Genomic DNA, 21,493 nt, shown 5'->3' on the forward strand with positions numbered 1-21,493 from the left:
AAGAGAAAAGAGCAGGCAGAATTTGAAAGACAAAAGGAAGAAAATATGTATATTAAATCTAGATAACATTAAATTATAGTGGTAACCATAAGGGGGGTAAAGGAAATTTCAAAATTATTTTTTAACTTTTTTTATACGTGTACTTTTTTGATGGAAAGGCAGTGTCGAGATAAGCAGTTTGAGTTATGCTATTGGTTTTGTGCTGTTATACTTGAAAACCTCACACACGATTGTCACTTTTGAACAGGCAGCAGGTGAATGGAGGATATATATACTCACTTCGAGAAAAACAGTGCCAAGAATATGTGCTAAAATGTATCGTTTCCAACATCTTTTCATTGTATAAATATACCTTAGAAAGTGTGCTTTCTGAAATCAAAACCACCGCAAATTACACACATTTGGTCATTTTTACAGCTTTTATGTTTGACTCCATTTTATACTGCAAACATAGACATTGTATTGTTTTTTTATTAAAAAAAAGGCTTCACTTTTAGAACACAATTCCCCATGGCAAATTAATGTATAAAGTAATTGTAATAACATAAGGTATGACTTGAAAAATACTGAATATCTTTCTCATCTTCTTTCCAAGTGCTTCAATAAAAAGTAATTTTATGAAGAACACCCACAGGTGCAAATGGGATGATCTTAGCTAGTGAGCTGTTGGTGTCTTTGTTATTTACCTGCAGATTAAAAATACAGGAAGCAATTAAAGCTTTGAATACATCATTTTTAAGAGGTGAAAAATCAATGTAAGGTTATGACTCCTAATAGTTGATCTAAATTAAGCACAAAACCATTTTAGCATCAGCAATTGGCTTCTAATCCTGAATCTTGCTGAAATCAAAACCAGGAGGCACCGCGGAACAAACCTCATTACTTCTCCTTTAATGAGATCACAATTATTGGTCTCGTCCGATGCGAGAGATGGACATCTGAAGTGGAGCTCATTATTATTTATTTTAATTTTTCATATTATTTGCTTATTATCCTGATGTATTTATTCAACCCGAGAGGGACTGCTACAGTATATGTAAGCACATATAAACATGGCCAACAAGAAGGGGGGTTCGAAAGAATCGAAAACTAAAGCTACACTCAAGCTAAGATCAGCAAGCCCTAGTTCAAGATACGGCCTTTCAGAGACAGACCTGGATCAGATGGGCGAAAGTACAGACTCCTCGGGACCACAGTCCGCTACATCGTCGCCGGCGACAAAAAGGGGAGCGAAGGTGCGATTGTGAGTGCAGATCTGGATAGCTCGCCGATCGGAGAAGATCACCTGAAACTGGAAAGGGCCTTGAAGTCCGCGGCTTCAATTAAACGCAAGCCGGGAGCAGTGGGGACACCGGCTACAGCAGAGTCTGCTGCTTCATCTACGGTACAAGAAAGTACAATTAAAATGTCTAAACTGGAGGTGATGCTTGCTGAGCTCATGCAAGATATAAAGAAAAGCGAGAAGGCTAATGAGAAAGAAAGCAAGGGCAAAGGCAAGAGAAAAAATGAGACAGGAAGCGAGACAAGAGTTGAAACAGGCAAATGAATGGCTGCGACAGGAATTCCAACAGGCAAATGAAAGGCTGCGTCAACTTGAGCTTCGACAGGTGCTGGGTAAAATTGAAGAGCGCATTCAGGAAAACTCGGTTAAACTGAGCACACTTACTGATCAATTGGAGGATCTCAAGGAGACATTCACGAATTGGATTGAAATGGCCGAAAATTTAGCTGCCAGTGCCAAGGAAAAAGCAGTAAATGTCAGCTCCGAATGCAAAAAACTCGGAGACAGACTGGCTGCTCTGGAAGATGGGAGTAGAAGGTATAATGTCAGAATTGAAGGTCTGCCTTAGAATCGAGAAAGTTCAAACCCTGTGAAATTCGCAGCTGAACTTTTTTCTAAAATAATCGGGGACGACTTTAAAGCAGAATCTGAGATAGCAGCGGCTTACCGCGTACACAGATCAAACACCGTTAGACCCAGACCAAGATCTTTTATAATTCGTTTTGAATGATTATCATTAAAGCTAGAGGTGATGGCACCTCAGAAACAAGGAAGATATTATGTATGAAAATAACCACATTCGTATCTTCCCTGACTACTCTCCAGCAACAGCTACTAAACGCGCAGCCTTTTACAACATTAAACAGCGGTTACGGCAAGCCAGCGTCAAATACAGCCTCTTGTATCTGGCAAAACTGAAAGTGGAATGGCAGAGTCAATTCTATGTCTTCGCTAGCAAGGAAGAAGCAGAAAAGGAATTAAGAAAGCTGATCCCGGGACTATTCTGATACATAATGGAGTCATGGCGGTTAATGATAAAGCAAGGATTAATAATAATCTACTGTCTGATCTATTCGTTTTAAAATACGGGTTTTTATCAGCATATATTCTCATATATTCTCATTATTACTTAGTATTACTAGGGTGCTATCTGTTTATGTTTTATTGTGCTTAATTATTCTTTTTACTCTTTTTTTTTCTCTTTTTCTTTTCTCTACCCTAAACGAGACTGTTCAATATCATACCCTTGGTTTATTGTTATTGCTATTACTGCATTAAGACATGTTATGCTTATTCTGGACACATTTTTAACACCATCCCCCGGGTTTATTATCTGGGTGTATCATCTTAATGCACTAAAATTGCTGTAGACTACAGTGGTGTGAAAAACTATTTGCTCCCTTCCTGATTTCTTATTCTTTTGCATGTTTGTCACACAAAATGTTTCTGATCATCAAACACATTTAACAATTAGTCAAATATAACACAAGTAAACACAAAATGCAGTTTTTAAATGATGGTTTTTATCTTCACTTATCTTCTTCTTATCTTCAAATCTTCGACGCCTGTTTAATGTAATATACTCACCAACTAAATCAAACACCCCAGAAATATTATTATCATTGGATGCAGAAAAAGCATTCGACATGATTGAATGGAAATACCTTTTTACTATTTTGGAGAAGTTTGGGTTTGGCCCGAACATTTGTGCATGGATTAAATTACTGTATACTAACCCAGAAGCTTCAGTTTGCATCAATAACATTTGCTCAGACTACTTTAAACTAGAACGTGGCACTAGACAAGGATGCCCTTTGTCACCACTGCTGTTTGCGATTGCCATTGAACCACTGGCAATACATTGTCGAAATACTGATCAGATAAAGGGGATTAGCAGAGAAGGACTGGAACAGAAAATCTCATTATATGCAGATGACATGGTACTGTATATATCGGACCCAGAAAATTCTGTGCCTGCAGTCTTAGCAGCACTCACAGAATTTCAAAAGATCTCTGGTCTCAGAATTAATCTGAATAAAAGTGTACTCTTTCCAGTGAATTCTCAAGCATATAATATTAGATTAGACACCCTACCTTTTATCATTGCAGAACAGTTTAAATACCTCGGGGTAAACATCACAAGTAAACATAAAGCTCTTTATCAACAAAATTTCACCGTCTGCATGGAAAAAATTAAACAAGACTTGCATAGATGGTCAACCCTTCATCTCACACTAGCTGGAAGAATTAACACTGTTAAGATGAATATTCTTCCTAAGCTCCTTTTTATTTCAAAACATCCCAATATACATTAATAAATCATTCTTTAAGCAATTAGATTCAACAATAACCTCATTTATTTGGAATTCAAAACATCCACGCATCAAAAGAGCGACCCTACAAAGACAAAAGGCAGAAGGCGGCATGGCTCTACCTAACTTCCAGTTTTATTACTGGGCAGCAAATATACAGTCGATAAGAACCTGGACACAAATAGAAGAACATACACAGGCTTGGACCGCAATAGAAGTAAAATCCTGCAGTACTTCTTTGTATTCCTTGCTCTGTGCTCCAATAAACACACGTTATCGGCAATACACTAATAACCCAATTGTGCTCCACTCACTTAGAATCTGGAACCAATGTAGAAAGCATTTTAAGACGGAGAAGCTTCTTTCTGTGGCACCTCTGCAAGAGAACCACCTCTTTCAACCTTCACAAACATATGCAGTTTTAATATCTGGAAAAATTTGGAATTAACTTGCTTAGAGATCTTTATATAGACAACGTCTTTGCATCCTATGAACAATTACATTCCAAATTTAACATTCCAGCTACACATTTCTTTCACTATCTTCAAATCAGGAACTTTGTTAAACAGAACCTTCCAGATTTTCCTCATCTTGCACCCTCATCCATGCTGGAAAAAATATTGCTCAATCTCAAGGACTTAGACTCCATCTCTACAATATATAAAATCATTTTACAATCCCTTCCTTTCTTTTAAAAAATCCAAGAGGACACTGGGAAAAGATCTCTCAATTAATATATCAGAAAAGGAGTGGAAAGTAGCAATGCAGAGAATTCACTCGAGCTCCATATGCGCAAAGCATACAATTATACAACTCAAAATTATATATCGAGCACATCTGTCTCGACTAAAACTGTACAAAATGTTTCCAGGGCATGATCCAACCTGTGAACGCTGCAAAAGTCCCAGCCTCACTAGGTCACATGTTCTGGGCCTGCACCAAATTAACATTATTCTGGACAAAAATTTTTAATTACCTCTCAGACAGCCTTGGACTCACAATCCCTCCTAACCCATTAACAGCTGTGTTTGGGGTTCTTCCAGAGGGCTTAAAGTGGAGAAAGACAAACAAATTGTGATTGCATTCACTACACTGTTGGCACGCAGACTTATTCTGATAAACTGGAAGAACCCAAACTCTCCTCTTTAAGTCAGTGGGAAACTGATGTGTTATATTATTTGAAATTGGAAAAATCAAATACTCAGTTAGAGGATCTGTACAGACTTTTTTCAAAACATGGCAGGATCTAATCAGTAATATTTTAAAATAAGTTCATAAAGCACAGAGAATTTATTAATTGAGGTATGTTTACAAGCCTTAAATTTTACGCGTTTGGCTTGCTCTCTCTCTCAGGGGTGGGGATCGATCTGTTCTTAACTCGATTTTTCTTTTTGTAAAAACTTGATTGCTTTGTATGGATTGTAATAATATTAAAAAAAAAAAAAAAAAGATCACAAAATAGAACGTTCCATGACAGAAATAACCGATAACGCAGGATGACAGTGCCAACTAAGTATAGATTTAAATGGCTTGTTTCATTAACAGACTGAACTGGCTTCTAATGTATACATTACTTAGTGAAAAAACATACAGACTGTAGTCCTCTCTAAGTGAGATTGGGCGCCCCGTTCTAGATTGCTGTCAGCCATTTTGAATAATGAAAAGTTAAATTCTTCAGAAGCCAGTGATAAGCATGATAATTCTTCAAGGTAGTGGCAGCTGAATTATTTCTCCCACTGTGCAGATTTCTGCTTAAGGAAATCAGTAATGACATTAGACCAGAAAGTGGGAGGGTGAAATGTAATCCCTAGAGGCATACTTTTTTTACTTCTCTGTGTAAGTAAAACACAAGCAATGGGGCACTTTAAAATAGCCTAATCACTTGTCTACCCTGTTATTGTTTTATGCAGCAGCAAAATAGAAAAAAAATCATATTTCAAGGCTTGAATATCAATATTTTCAGAAACATCTAACATCCATTTCTGGACATTCTAAAAGAAAGAGGAGTCATGTGCCCTCCAGCTAGCCTCACACACAGAGTTTTAAAAGGCCTTTTCACTATCGTGCCTTGTCATCAGACTGTAACGGCCTCTCAGCATATCTGTGGACTGAGTTGTAAAAGATCCAAGAAATGTATAGTGACCCAAGTTATTTCCCACAAAAGCTAACAGAACTGCTTCTTAACCATATTCATTGAATATCATTATTGCTCTTTATTTGGGTGAGGCCTTCACGCAGGGTGATTTAATAAAATCAATATGCATATAATACATTCAAGGAGGGGTGTCTTGTTTTAAGTACTCATTGGGCAAGAAGGGAGAGAGCAGCTGCCGTCTTTCAGAAAACTGTTACTTTCTTGAGAGCCTTGTCTCTTCCTCAGAAAAAGTCTTTATTTTGATGGAGAAGACATTAATCTACAACGAAGAAAAAATGAGCCACCTGGGATGTTCACCAATGTCTTGCTGTTGCAAATGAAACTGCAGGAACCCACCCAGATTAAACAGTTCTATCATTTTGTACTTGTTGTTATTTGTTTTGAAACAAATAAATATAGTTTGTGAGTGAAAGCTTAAAGCCAGTCTTTCTGTCTCATAGCTACTAGTGGGCCAGGAATGTAAGAGTTTTCATTCCTTGTCTAACTCTGGCTCTGTAAGTTTTTTTATGCAGACTGATTTACAGGGAATACAAGGTAAAGGTTACAAGAGTGCACCAGAGCTCACAAGGCCTGTCCTTTGGTCTTCAGCCAGGAAACCACTGATCTGGAAGTTAATTTCTGAAGCCCACCTCTGACCTGCCTCCAGCTCTGTTCTCTTCCAGTCCACATTCATCATGGTGTCTGTGTTTTTGGGCTGTCGTGTGCTAGCTGTAATACCTGTGTCGTATACTTATCACTACAACTTATTTTTTATTGTTTATTTTGATTTTTTTGATTCATCTTCCTATGTTGGCAATTAAACAGGGATTCTTTGGTGGAGCCCCAATTCTCTTATTTCTTTTCTGTGTCTTTTCTTCACTGTGTCCATATTTATAAGGTTTTAATGCAGTGTGGTTCAGTGTCACATACCAATACAAGACCCACATTCTATTCCCAGCCTGGTCATCATTTGTATTTTTTCTTCAATACATGTTTTACTTTTCTTTGGGTTCTCTGCTGTGATTTCACACCCATAGATTAGGTTAACTTTTAACTGGTCTAGCATGAGCAAGTGTGAGCATGTGCAGAAAAGTGTCCTATGGTGGTCTGTCATCTCACCCACCAATACAGGAAGAGGAAGGGTGATTGTCTTTTAATGGTAAAATTTGATTGGTGAAACAGTTCAAACTGGCTTGTGGCAATGTTCTCATTTTCTCATCCTTGGTTCCTGGTGTGCAGTTGGGCTGGCAGAATGTTTATTGATGTGTCCGCACCGAGCCAACTTGTTAATAGTGTGGCGCATTTTTGCCATGTGAGCCAAACCGTATATCCTTTCTAGGCAACAGTTGATACTCTTAATCCACATTCAATACATATTCTGGCCCAGGCTTCATAAAATACTCCCATGAAAGCGTTTATCCTTAGAACAATGAGCAAAATAATAAAGAAATAATTATATTTGGAAAAAAATAAAAAAGATTAGCTTTAAATCAATAAAATACACAGTCATTAAAAACCAATACAAATATATGAATTCGCCACATCAGTTTTATGTAAATACATATTTTATGTAGTTTTGCAATTATAAAATTGAATGTGAAGTAAACTTTAGCCGTTTCACTCGTCTCCCTCGCTTTTCTAACTATATCGGCAGTTTCAAACCGTCCTACAAACTAAAAGGCGCATGTCCTTTCTCACTAAACACACGTTTTAGACCTTGTGCCTGTAACTAACATGTTAATAACATTCAAGAAGTTAACATTTTTCAAAATGACAATCAATATAAACATAATACAATATGTGCAAAATCAGGAAAGTGAAAGCCAATTATCAGTTATTGACCTATAGATTTGAAATGCACATTTAGCATTATGACGCTCCGACGCTGGCAGTGTGAATTGCAGTTCTGAGATATTTGAAATTTTCAAAATGAAAATATTTCTTACAGTTTCTAAAGGCAGTATATAAATTAGGCACTTGATATGCATGTTACTCTTATGCTTAACTCTCATTTTTTGTATTATTATTTTGGAATTTAAAAAATCAAATTGCTCTTGTATGAAAATGCCTGCCCTGATCAAAGTGGAGCCCAAGGTGATCATCTCATTCCATGTGCCAAGCCCTGTGCCCACATATAAGTGACTGGCTTTGTGCTCAATACCACCGAGAAATAGTTAACAAGAGAATCCATAAATTGCTTTGGATTTTCTTCAAACAGTCTACACTGCATTGCTGCCGCTGTTCGTTCTCCTAGTAAGTCTGTGACGCCCTGGTTAAAAATCTAACTTCAACTCCAGTTGAGGGTCCTCACTTGTTCCAGTCACACAAACATACTGTACATCGGATTCCTTCTTGTTGTGCAAGTGTAATTAAATGGAGATCTTACCTATACTTTCTATTCATTTTTTACATTTAAGATGTTTCACTTAAATATTTACCATTGTTGTTTCTTGTCCTAGTGTGTATATAAACACAGGGAACTCCAGTTTCGGTATTACATCTTGCCTGAAGAAGGGACCCGAGTTGCCTCGAAAGCTTGCATATTGTAATCTTTTTAGTTAGCCAATAAAAGGTGTCATTTTGCTTGAGTTCTCACTAAATGCATTACAGATAACATAAATGGTGAACAGTTGCCTGCAGCAGTCCTCACATTACACATTTATGACCAACAGTAGCTGCTGACTGGACTACAAATGGTTTAATAATTTTCACAAGTAAGCAGCACACAAATGCTAGTGGGCAGCCAGTAAACTTGTACTTGCTAAAATCTTAAGATGAAGTTTCTTAACACATCGTAAACAGAATACGGCAACACAGACGCTTTTGTCACCTGTCATAACATAACATGGGTTGTTATTAACACTTTAACTCTTTGAGGGCTGAATATTTTTTCCAAAAACACATAGTTTCTGACAAGCAATGGTTTCACACAGAAATCAACATAAAATGTCCGTTGCTGCATGCTGTGGCTGCCAGTTTGCCAAGAATTTGCAGCAGGCTTGCAGCCAGGCTGTCTTTGCGTGGCTGGGACATGGTCTCAGTGTATTGCAATGTGGCTTCTACCTCTTATCATTGTTAAGTGGCAGTCCTCCCTGGCGAACACTGTCAGTACAACGATGACCTGGGGACCAATTAGCTTACATTTGTTTTCAATCACTTGTATCAAAATCTGAGTCTGACAAGTTACAGTCTAGTTCAGACATAATAGGCAAAATGTCGTCCACAGAGTATTTTGCTTTACACATTCGCTTTGATCTCTCACCTGATGTCAGTGCCATTTTTGCCATTGTTTGTGCCTTGCTACTCATGTGAGTGCAGGAAATCTCAGTTAAACCAATGAATTTAACTTTCCTTCTAGCAATGAGAGTCCAACTAAAACATAATGGTTGGTTTTGTCACAGTTTACAGTTGATTACCATTGTCAAATCTTCTTTTTGACAGAAGTCGACATCAGCCCTGAAAGAGTTAAAATACTACAGCTTAAAATAGATTTTCTGAAGTAGTCAAACTAATATAATTGGTCATGCATTTGCATTTGGAAATGGAAACAAATGTCTTTGTCATCATATTAAGTTAAAATCAACTAACACTCAGCTCAAAATTAGTCCTGCAACTGAAAATACGCCATGGAATGAACTTATGAAATTCTGCCCCAGTGTTAGACACCAGTTTATTAGAGGCTAAAAGTTTCTGTGCTTTCCGAGATTGCCTGCCAAATATGTATTTTATTATCCATCTGTCCATTATCCAACCCGCTATATCCTAACTACAGGGTCACGGGGGTCCACTGGAGCCAGTCCCAGCCAACACAGGGCGCAAGGCAGGAAACAAACCCTGGGCAGGGCGCCAGCCCACCACTGGGCACACACACCAAGCACACACTAGGGACAATTTAGGATCACCAATGCACCTAACCTGCATGTCTTTGGACCGTGGGAGGAAACCCACACAGACACGGGGAGAACATGCAAACTCCACCGAGGAGGACCCGGGAAGTGAACCCGGGTCTCCTAACTGCGAGGCAGCAGCAGCGCTACCTACTGCGCCACCGTGCTGCCCATATTTTTTTTTATTTTATTTTAAAAATTATTATTTCCTGAAAGTAAGATAAGCAGCAATAACATAGCCTTGAATGGCTTGGGACAAAAGACATTATTGAGGATTTCAAAATACACTTAATTTTTGTCACTGCTCAAACAGATGTCCTGTGTGATAGAGTAACACCAGCTCAAAAACGTACAGCAAGTCATTAATTCTTAGCTAGAGATACCCTTAGTTAAGGATATTCTGAGAACTTGCAAGAGTCGTTCACACTTTCACAAACTGGCCAAGCTTCCGATTTCCTCACTTGGTGTGTGTTTGCACATGCATAAGGATCCTGAAAATGTGTATATTATCAGAGTCTGCCAACTGAAGATCTTGTTTTCTTTGGTCTAAAAGAGAAGCAGCAGCAGTAGTCAATTGCCGCTGTTGTTCCATGTATTTACAAATGGACTAAGATGACAAAGATGTAATTAAGACTGTAAATAATACCAGACAACAAAAAAGGAAAATAGTAGTGCCCAATGCAAAGCAGCATGGATATAAAGACATATGCTACTGACGTTTTACAGTTGCAGACATCAGCCCAAAGCTTTGAGTTTATTTGTGCACCAGGCCTCAATTTCATCAATACTTCAGAGCCACCAGAACACATCAGTCATCTACGAAGCAAACCATAAATAGTCACGCCTGGTTGTAACCACCCAAACAATCACCTGCTAGTTTACATGGCAAGTAGCTCCTTTATTTTAAAATGCGCCCCATTTCTAGACATTCCTTACATACCTAACTTTAGAAAATAAACCTTCTCAAAATGATAAGGCTAAGCATACATGTGTCATCCTCCAAGTCTCTTATCACTGATTCATTGACATAAACACCAGTGCGTCATAAGTGAGGATACACTGACATTTTGCACTTTACCTTGTAATTTTCTGGCTTTGTTCCCACACGTGCCAAACCTAGAAAATCTCTGGAGTTACACTAGGTCTTCTCCTGCAATATTGCGGACTTGGATTTCCTGGGATTTTAAACTGTTTTATTCACACATGCCCTCAACCTTGTAAGTCATCAGTGAATTTCTGGGATAGCATGGGTGAGTAAAAAAGAGTGTCTTACACATACAGGTTTAGCTTGATGAACAATAATCCTCACCGTGAATGTTCTCAGCTCCCTACATGATTAACAGAGTATTCTGAATCTGGCAGCTGAACGTTTAGCCAACATGGTGGCATGAAGGGATTAAAAACACTAGCTCTAGTGATCTGCAGGGGACAACATTAGGAGAGAAGTCAGTTTACGTATGAACTCTCCGTCATGTACTACAGACCAGTCTGATCTTACTGGCATTAATATGACAACCTGTTGAAATCAGCAGTTAACTTGATGAAGAAGGAACAATTCTTATAAGCCCTTGAGATGAATTTACTGAAAAAAAAAAATTGTAAGGTCAACTGAACAATTTAAATGTAAGTCTGAACAGCTCATTAATGTCCAAATAAGCCAAAAGTACATACTGCTTTGCTTTACAAACATGTGAATCCCAACCATTCATTTTTAACTTTTAAAATAACAATAACAATCTGTGTGGGCCCTCTGTGTGCACAGCTCTGTAGGAAAAGGAAAAAATAAATCATCAAAGCTTAATTTGACTGTTACCAAATGTTTCTTTCATTAGAAAATATTTTTTAAAGAAATTACCTTAAGAAAGGTACGTTTGGCTCTTTTCACATCAAACGTATTTTGTCACAGTTATTGTATTCATTCATTTGACAGGGGAAATTATGTTCTTAAATGAAGCATTTCTTGTAAATTTTCAATACTGTGCCTTTTCTTGATAAATTATTTATATAGTGCCTTTCCCATGCTCAAGGCACTTCACAGAGTTTAAGAAAGAACGGCAGAGTATACAGTATATAGGATTGTACTAAACCAGATAAATAAATAAATAAAGAAGAGTAAGATAGTAAATTCAGAGAAAAGCCTAACAGACAAACATAACTGATGGTCTAGCACACACACACACACACACACACACACACACACACACACACACAGGTTACATGAGCATCCTGACATAGAAGTAAACTGAGAGAAGGGTAATAAAGTCAGATAGAGCTAAAAGCCTTCTTGAGTTTTGAGTTGTTTTTTAAAAGAATTCATGGAGTCAGCTAATCTAATTAATTTCGGTAGGTCATTCCAGAGTCTGGGCGCTATGCAGCTGAAGGCCCTGCTGTCACCCATGGAGTGTAGATTAGTGTGGGGCACAACAAGATTGCCAGAATCAAAGGACCTTAGTGGGCGGACAGGCACATAGTGATGGAGAAGGTCACTGATGTAGTTTGGTGCAAGGTCGTTTAAGGCTTTGTAGGTTATTAGTAGGATTTTATATTCAATTCTGTAGGACACAGGGAGCCACTGAAGGTGCAGCAGAATGGGTGTGATGTGCTCGCTTCTTCACCACCCGATCACACAGTTTCAACATACACATACACTATCTATTGCAAAAAGATGGATTAAAACTAAACTGACATTTTACTTCTAGGTTTCTGTTACCAGATCTATTCTTTATGGCTGTATCATTGAGCCCTTCAAAGGTACTTTTGCTTCTCCCCTTGTACCCAGTGCTGCTAGAATAATAACAACACATGTATTTTTACTTCAGTAAAATAAGTATTGCATTAAGTTGCTTGTTACTTTAAAAAGTAATCAGACTATGTAACACGTGCTACTTTTAGTGCGCTACCCACATCACTGCTTCCGAGATTGTGCTACTGAGCTCAGCACTGTACGTTTAGCTCATCAACATAAATTTAACATTTTCTGAAATATTGTGACAGATTATTACAACCAGGAAAAGGTAAAATACAATCCCCCAAACATTTGCCTCAGGAAATTTGTCTTTGTGGATGTTTCCACTGTTTTCTAATGTGGCTTCTGGATGCGTCTGCTGACAGGCTAACAGAAAGCAACAGACCTGTGCAAACTACGAAATCCTTAAGTGTAACACAGTTATGGGTTCACATGGCCAAAAAACCGGCTTACTCGTGGAGGACTCTACACGTGTTAACCCACTTTTCACAGAGACCAATATCCTGGTTTCTGTAACTGGAATAAGGGTATAACATGACATTTCTGAAGCCGGGGTTCTGTGAATAATTGAGGTATTCACGTAAACACACTCAATGTAGTGAAGAGTATAGCTGGACTTCTTTTGAAATGACTCAGCATCTCACAAAAATGTATTTTTCCCCAAAAATAACATGCATATGCTGTTTTACTATATGGGTAGAATCTTAAGACATAGATCAATGCTCAAAAACATTCTTGGCCTAAAACTTGACAAATTTAGTAAGCTGCAAATCTTTTGTTTTTTTACATTTGGACTGATGCCCCATAGAGCACATTTTAAACCACGAGGACAGGAATGATCTTTTTTTTAAATGTGTACAACAATAATTCACTTAAGAACACAAATTCCCAGTGCCAAACTAAAGTATACAATAGTTCTGAAAAAAACCATCCTTTAAGTTAGCTGAATCCTTGACTTGCGTCTGGGTGTACAGGTTCATATTTTCTCCTACTCTCATTGACATCATGTCTTTGAAGGTGAGGCAATGTCGGGGATCACAAAGACGACAACTAGCACAGGGTAACAATTTAAATGTGGATTTTAATTTGTGTCACAAGGTCTTCACCTAAGGAAATGGCCCTGCAAACAAGGCAGCGTAAACAAACATAATCAAGGAGTAGGCAGCGGCAAACTGATCATTGCAGGCAGTTTTAGAAATAAATTTGATCACTCCCAAAATGGAGCAAATCAATAAATCAAACCTAATTTTTGTAAACCTTTCTTTGATCTTGGTTAGAAAAAGGTTAGATCCCCTTCAACATTTTTTAAAAGACAACGATGGACTCACTGTGAGGAAAAATGGCAAGTTGTTACTGATGCCACAATGCACAGGGAGTCAGCAAAGGAGTCGTGGATCCCCCTTTAAACATTTTTGACACAAAGGAAAGTGATGGTTGCAGCTTTGTAACAAATCTCTAGTGGCGCTTTTCGACTGCATAGTACGGCACGACACGGTTCAGTTCAGCTCACTTTTGGGGGGTTTTCCACTGGGAACAGTACCTGGTCCTTTTTTAGTACCACCTCAGCCGAGGTTCCATGCGCGCCGAACCGTTACCAAAACGTGACGTGTAAACTCCGCTGGTCACTGATTGGCCGGAGATAATCGTCATTACTGCGTCACTGGCTATTCTTTTCTTTAAAGGTACACACACGCGGAAGTTTGTGTCCCGTCTCTCCATCGCTGGACGCAGTTTGTTGCATAAGTGGATGAATGTTTCTTCAGACATTCGAAAGTTCTCCAGCCACTGAGTGTTTGTAAAACCGGGAACAATCACATCCCACCACTCTGAAGCACGGTTAAATGTCCAAACAGATGGTCTGTTGTGGCGACTTTTTTGCAAAATGTGGAAGATCTGTAATATACAGAATCACCATTTTAATGTTACACTGGCAGTTAAGTTCATTTTATGCTTTGCAACAGTGATAAAAGTTAGCTAGTGATGTGCTTTTTTTAGATGCTTACCCTTGCGTGTCGTCGAGCTAAAGTGTTGTCGTTGTCTGCGTGTTGTTTTAAAAGTTCCACGGTGTCACGGCAGTAGAGGCGGCGCAACTATAACGACACATGAATAATCCCGCCCACTCTAAAGCGGTACTAAACTGCAGTCGAAACGCAAACCGAGCCGAACTGAGCCGAACCAAGGTGAGCTGTACTGAACCGTGCTGTGCCGTACTATGCAGTGGAAAAGCGCCTTTAGAGCATGCCGCTGGGGAGAAATGTTGTCCATTAGTGAAGTCAGAACTTTCGGGCAACGTTTAATCAGGCAAATGAGGCCTGCAGTTCAAAACATTGCCAGGATCACTCAGGACCCCCCAACAGCCCAAAATTGCAATATACTACTAAAAGGCATGTCAAGGTGTTTTCTGACCTTGTATTTACAATTCAAAATGGATGCCATCAACCAATTATCAACTTGGCAGTAATAAGAAGCAAACTCTAGCATCACTTATAAAGCATTAACAAGGGTTAGTAATAAAAATCGTTATAAAAAAGTCAAGACTAGGTAATAAAACAATGCAACTCAATAACTAAGCACCAAGTCAGTATTAGGAGCCAAATTGAGTAACAGAAAATGGTGGCTAAAGTAGGCCTAGGTGTATAGGTAGTGTGAAGCAAGGCAAAGACAAACGTAAGTCACATCAGCCTCTCTAGAGTGAGCACCTAAATCACAGGCATGGCCATCACTCTCTCCTGAAACTATTCGATATTTGAAGTTCCAGATAAACTCCAGAAAATAAAATAGAAGTCCTTTAAACAAGGTCCTACATAAAAAGTATGATTCAAATGTGAATAAAATATTTATACCATTTAGAAAGCGAAATATTGTTAACACTTTTCCACAGACCCTGCAATAATCACAATGTGTGTTACAGAGAAAACAAGACTGCAATAAAGCATCACCATGCAGTTTGACAAGGAAGCGATAAATCAAATTGGGACAACTTAATCAAATCAAGTATTACATAGCAACCTTTGTTACTCCCACCTTAAACAAGTCATGGAACCCTTTCTTGCTGCTCCTCCACATTTTGAGCACTCTCATGACATGCACTATGAAAATTATAAATACAATCCGTTCCCACACTGACGTCTTTTATAACACAGTCATGGAATAAAAGTGAGATTATAGTCACGCCACAAGCAAACAAAGTAGAAAATGAGAAAGTATACCGTAACGACACAGAAGTACTGGAGTGTATAGAATGGGCACACAAAGAAAAGGAGTGTTAAGAACTATCTTATATTCAGGGCAAAACACAGAGTACAATAATCAATATTTATCATATATAATAGTTGTTGATGTCAGTGAGAACTTTCTGCTTTAGCCATTATAAGCATTGAAGGTGTTGCATGTAAGCTGCACTGCTTTTCTGCTTAAGTCGGTGCCGTGATGGGCCGGAGGTGCGCAGAGGGATATGTTGTTTGCGCTTCAGGTTATTAAAAAAGAAACTAACATGAAGATTTTAAAATGCTTCATCTAAAGCTGATCTGTGTGTGCTCTTACAGTTTCTCTCTTTCTTCCTTCCAGATGTGATGGCAGACGCTCTGACTGTAAGCGTCCAGGAGCTGGTGGGTGCTTTCCCTCTTGTTTAAATACTTTGATTCACGATCTTTTGTATTCTTTCCTTGTACTGATATCACTGCTGTTTTACATGTTTTTTTCTGTGACACACACACCAGTCATCACTTCTTTCAAAGTAATCAAAGTATTCTAGCAATTTTGGAAAAGCATGTTAAAGGAAAACTCCACAAAGAAATTATATTGTAGTTTTTAGAGGTGGCTGAGAAAATGTTTTAATTTCATGTGTTTGTGATAAACAAAAAGTACTTCAGACAGCGTAGGGCAGTGGTTATCAGGTTAGATCCTCGTGTTCCATTCAGTTTCCCAATCAGTGAGTCATTTTTACTGCTAATTGATTACACTTATTTAATTACCTTTTTTCCATCTTTTATTATTAAAACATCCAGAAAAACACAGTAATATGAGAGTTAAATTTATAAGAAACTAGCCATACCCCGCGGTTTTGCCTGCGTATTAGTGAAACAGGACAGCGAGGAGGGCCCTGCCTAGCTCTGTACTCCTGACGTCACTCTTCCCCGTCCAACCGGCCTGCAGCCTCTGTCTCGGATTAGCGCGAATATATCGCTCCTGCAAGCGAATTATGATACTTAGCGGAATGCCAGTCACAAAATCAGTCGGAATATTCAAGTAAATTATAGAAAAAAAAAAAGATCTAAATCCATTAAGTAGTTCTCTCGTTCACTAGCTAAGCGGAGTTAAGGTTACACACCGAGGCAGGCCCCACAGCCGAAAGAGTCTCTATTGGATTTGCGCTAATAAATCGGTAACGCAAGCGAACTATGATACTTAGAGCGATGCGAAAGTCACAAAATCAACGGAATCTTCAAGCAAATTATAGAAAAAATAATTTCTTAGCGAGCACCTATAGGCCAAGGGTAACCTACTTTCCAAATTTCAAGTCCCAAGTCCTTGTGGTTCGGGAGATTTCGTGATGATTCAGTCAGTGGTGTTTGGCTTTTATATATATAAAAATTATGAAATATTTGTGGCAAGAAATGCTTAACTCATTTTTGTCATTTTTCATTCACCTGTAGAGTTTGCCCCCTTGAATGTATCCTCCTAATAATGATAATTAGTGACCAGCAGAATAGACACCAGGGAAAATGACACTGAATGGTACTGGGCAGCTGTTTTAGTGTTAACTATTTGTATGAGAATTAGTAAATAATGTCTTATATAGGACATTAAAAAGGAACAAAGTATTAAAAAGCAAAAAGAAAATATCTGTGCCCATCACACATAAATTCTTGCTAAATTCTGAAAAATATATCATGACCAGTTTGTAAGTTTGGTATCATACAAAAACCACAGAAACAAGGAAATGACCACTGGCATAATTAAGGAGGGAGTCCAGTTTAAAGCAGATGAAAACCTGCAGCCACGGGGGGGATTCCAAGCAGCCAACTTCATAACCACATGGTGGGGGGCACAAGATGGGAAAACCTGGACAGACAAACAGTGTATGTGGTTTGGAGCTCATAAGCTTCGAGATGTGAGAGAAAATCCAGAATGCTCAGAAACAAAATACAATTCGGTCTGGAAAGAAATGTGAAAACTGCATAGAAATGGCGAGGGAACTTGGAAAGGACCTGTTAGCATTACCACCGGTCTGTGATGGATGGGCATCCCACCCTGGGCTCTTTCTTGGCTTGCGCCCAGTACTGTCAGGGTAGAGCCGAGCCCTTGGAGCCCTGAATGTATTTAAGCGAGGCTGAGAATTAGCTGAGAGATTAACACCTGTGCCTTTACATCACGATATGAAATACGAAAAGAAAAAAAAAAAACTGTTATACCTCAAATGGGAAAGACAAAGTGAAGCGGTAAACATAACGTGGAAATGCGCACAAGTTACAAAGTACATGAATAACAGTCCCAGTGAATAAGAATACAACTGATTTAAGGAGCTGATTAATTTATAATGTGGGAATAATTCAGCAGCGCTAAACAGGTTAAAACAAAGACCATTGCCACTGAAGCCTTTCAAAAGCAAGTCCGGATTGCCCAAACAGATCCAAGATAAGTCTCTTCTGATTACAAGACATCGGATAAACAACTGTAAACCACAAAAAGGAGCAAATCATCGACAGCCATTAGGAATTTCTGCAATTTACTGACGTTATTTCACGGCATACAAATAAATGAACTTCGTGAAACAAGTTACAATACGGGTTCAATTAAAACTTTACAGACTATAGCCAGGTAGGATCTTGAATGAAGTCCATTAGTTAAAAGGAAAGCATTAAACCGTCAGCTGCTCGCTTGACTTAAATAAAATTGAGTTACCAGATTTTTTCAGCTCTAATTGCTGCTGATGGTCGGGCAAATCGATGAAAAAACGCAAACCGACGAACATCACAATGAGTTCAACACAACTGATCGATTAATTACTTCCTGTCTGGATAACGAACTTCTTTCACATTTCAGCGTTCTGCTTTAAAAGTTTTAACTGATCAAAGCCTGCGAATTTATTTTTATGGATCGCTTTAAACCTCGCCGCTTTTTCACATGCTATAAGGATGCGCACATTTCGCATTAGTTACGGCACAGTTCTTCCAAATGCAGTTTTCATCAAAGCCCGGTTCGTACTTTGTCCCAGTCTGCACCTTAAGTGTCACCTAGTCTTGCAATCAGACCACAGCCAGGTTTTGTGACTTGTTGAACCCGCAACTTTAAGTGGCCACTTCTTCGTCTCCTGTTTTACGCAAATCGCCCAGATCGTACACGAGTAAGTAATTCAATAGGTTTGAATTGCTCTTTAAAACAAAACATCATTTCAAATGTAGTTTACCAGGTACATGTTGTTTTAACTAAAGCAACGTATACCTCCAACCAGCACCTACAAAGGTAGTTCGCGTTTTTCGTCATTTTACACCGTTAATGCGCTGCCATTATCCTGATAAATAAGCCAAACCCTGTTTATTTCGCATTTCCCAAAATTAGTGGACCGACGAACTCGTCAAAATGAAATGTATACGAACAGCTGCCCGGACTTAATTATTCAGACGTCGGCTCCTGAAGGGGACAAACGTTCAGCCACATAAGAGGACACAGAGCACAAAGTTTAGAGAATCTTACCTGCTAACGCTAGCCGTCCCACGGGAATCAGCGCCAGCCCAAACCACAAGAAAGGCCCCATATTGTGTAAAATCCAGCCCATGTCTCGTCCCTTGCACAGTTTACTCAACTCCAGGTACAAGTTTTAAACATTTTCCCCGTCACTATTCTGTGCCACAGAAGCTCTAAAGCAGTCAGTGCGACACACTCCACCATTCACGCAGAGCGAGTCGCCCACGTGACCTTTTGGCCACGCCTTCAAAACAACTTCCCGCCTACTGCATTCCTCGGAGAGGGATGGCACAGAGGCAAGCAGCAAGATGAAGGTCCTCGCTGAAATGCTGCACTACATGTTAGGATAACTGACATCTATTTTCATATACATCATGCTAATTTGGCTAGCTACAGACACATCGCATTCAGTGGATTCTGCCGGAGAAGGAGTTAAAAAACGTGTACTGTCGATCATGAATTATTGTTTGAATTTACGGGTACCTTGTGTGGAACGAAAGAAGCCTGTTATCACCACGTCTGACTGGACACATCAGTTACTTAACTCTTAAAGTGTAGCAGAAGATATATCAATTAGCTATTCAATCCTTTTCGTGCCAAATCTTTGCAATGCTGCTGAGATCGGCTACACTAGTTTACCGGGAACTGATGAAATAAGCAGGTTTTTAAAATGATCGAATGAATGTCCTCCACTCAATATAGCTCTTTCCTGAAGTTACTTGTGAACGTTATTTAAATCATCCATCCTGTTTTGCACCAGACTTTGCACATGTGTAAAAGAAAACGTATTTGCATAGATGAATGTGCACGGTGTAATGACCGAACAGTAGACTTTTTCTAATTTGAGATAATAAAGAACATCGCTCTCCCATTACCTTACACTGGATGGATTAGGATTCAAGCAGAACATCCCCAAAACGTGGACTCATCGTGACATCGTTCACAGAATGGATGTTGATTTCATTAGATCAGATATACACTACTTTATTAATCCCTTAGGGGAAATTCAAATGCATCTTCTTCTTTCGGCTGCTCCCGTTAGGGGTCGCCACAGCGGATCACCTTCTTCCATACCTTTCTGTCCTCTGCATCTTGTTCAGTTACACCCATCACCTGCATGTCCTCGCTCACCACAGCCATAAACCTTCTCTTAGGCCTTCCTCATTTCATTTTCCCTGGCAGCTCTATCCTTAGCATCCTTCTCCCAATATACCCAACATCTCTTCTCTGCACATGTCCAAACCAATGCAATCTCACCTCTCTGACTTTGTCTCCCAACCATCCAACTTGAGCTGACCCTCAAATGTCCTCATTTCTAATCCTGCCCATCCTCGTCACACCCAATGCAAATCTTAGCATTTTTAACTCTGCTACCTCCAGCTCTGTCTCCTGCTATCTGGTCTGTGCCACCGTCTCCAACCCATATAACATAGCTGGTCTCACTACCATCCTGTAGACCTTCCCTTTCACTCTTGCTGATATCCGTCTGTCACAAATCACTCCTGACACTCTTCTCCACCCATTTCACCCTGCCTGCACTCTCTTCTTCACCTCTCTTCCACAATCTCCATTACTCTGTACTGTTGATCCTAAGTATTTAAACTCATCCACCTTCGCCATCTCTACTCCCTGCATCCTCATCATTCCACTGACCTCCCTCTCATTTACACACATGTATTCTGTCTTGTTCCTACTGACCTTCATTCCTCTCCTCTCTAGAGCATATCTCCACCTCTCCAGGGTCTCCTCAACCTGCTCCCTACTATCGCTACAGATCACAATGTCATCAGCAAACATCATAGTCCACGGAGACTCCTGTCTAATCTCATCTGTCAACCTGTCCATCACCATTGCAAATAAGAAAGGGATCAGAGCCGATCCCTGATGTAATCCCACCTCTAACTTGAATGCATCCGTCACTCCTACCGCAGACCTCACCACAGTCACACTTTCCTTGTACATATCCTGTACAACTTTTACGTACTTCTCTGCCACTCCCGACTTCATCATAAAATACCACAACTCCTCTCGAGGCACCCTGTCATATGCTTTCTCCAGGTCCACAAAGACACAATGCAACTCATTCTGGCCTTCTCTAAACTTCTCCATCAACATCCTCAGAGCAAACATTGCATCTGTGGTGCTCTTTCTTGGCATGAAACTGTACTGCTGCTCACTAATCATCACCTCACTTCTTAACCTAGCTTCCACTACTCTTTCCCATAACTTCATGTTGTGGCTCATCAATTTTATCCCCCTGTAGTTACTACAGTCCTGCACATCCCCCTTATTCTTAAATATCAGCACCAGTACACTTCTTCTCCACTCCTCAGGCATCCTCTCATTTCCAAGATTCCACTAAACAATCTGGTTAAATACTCCACTGCCATCTCTCCTAAACACTTCCATGCTTCCATAGATATGTCTTCTGGACCAACGGCCTTT

The 21,493-nt window shown here is 39.3% G+C and overlaps 1 protein-coding gene across 1 annotated transcript in view; it reads right to left on the reverse strand.

Annotated features, from left to right (window-relative positions):
- cspg4ba (chondroitin sulfate proteoglycan 4ba) overlaps window positions 1-19,251 on the reverse strand; it is a 99,016-nt gene extending 79,765 nt beyond the window's left edge. The window contains exon 1 of the mRNA XM_039758523.1: window positions 19,058-19,251. Coding sequence (XP_039614457.1) covers window positions 19,058-19,139 — 82 coding nt within the window. The 5' untranslated portion in view covers window positions 19,140-19,251. The remainder of the gene's footprint in view (window positions 1-19,057) is intronic.
- Between the last annotated feature and the right edge of the window lie 2,242 nt (window positions 19,252-21,493).

This window comes from Polypterus senegalus, chromosome 7, assembly GCF_016835505.1.
Source record: "Polypterus senegalus isolate Bchr_013 chromosome 7, ASM1683550v1, whole genome shotgun sequence".
Classification (NCBI taxonomy): Eukaryota; Metazoa; Chordata; class Cladistia; order Polypteriformes; family Polypteridae; genus Polypterus; species Polypterus senegalus.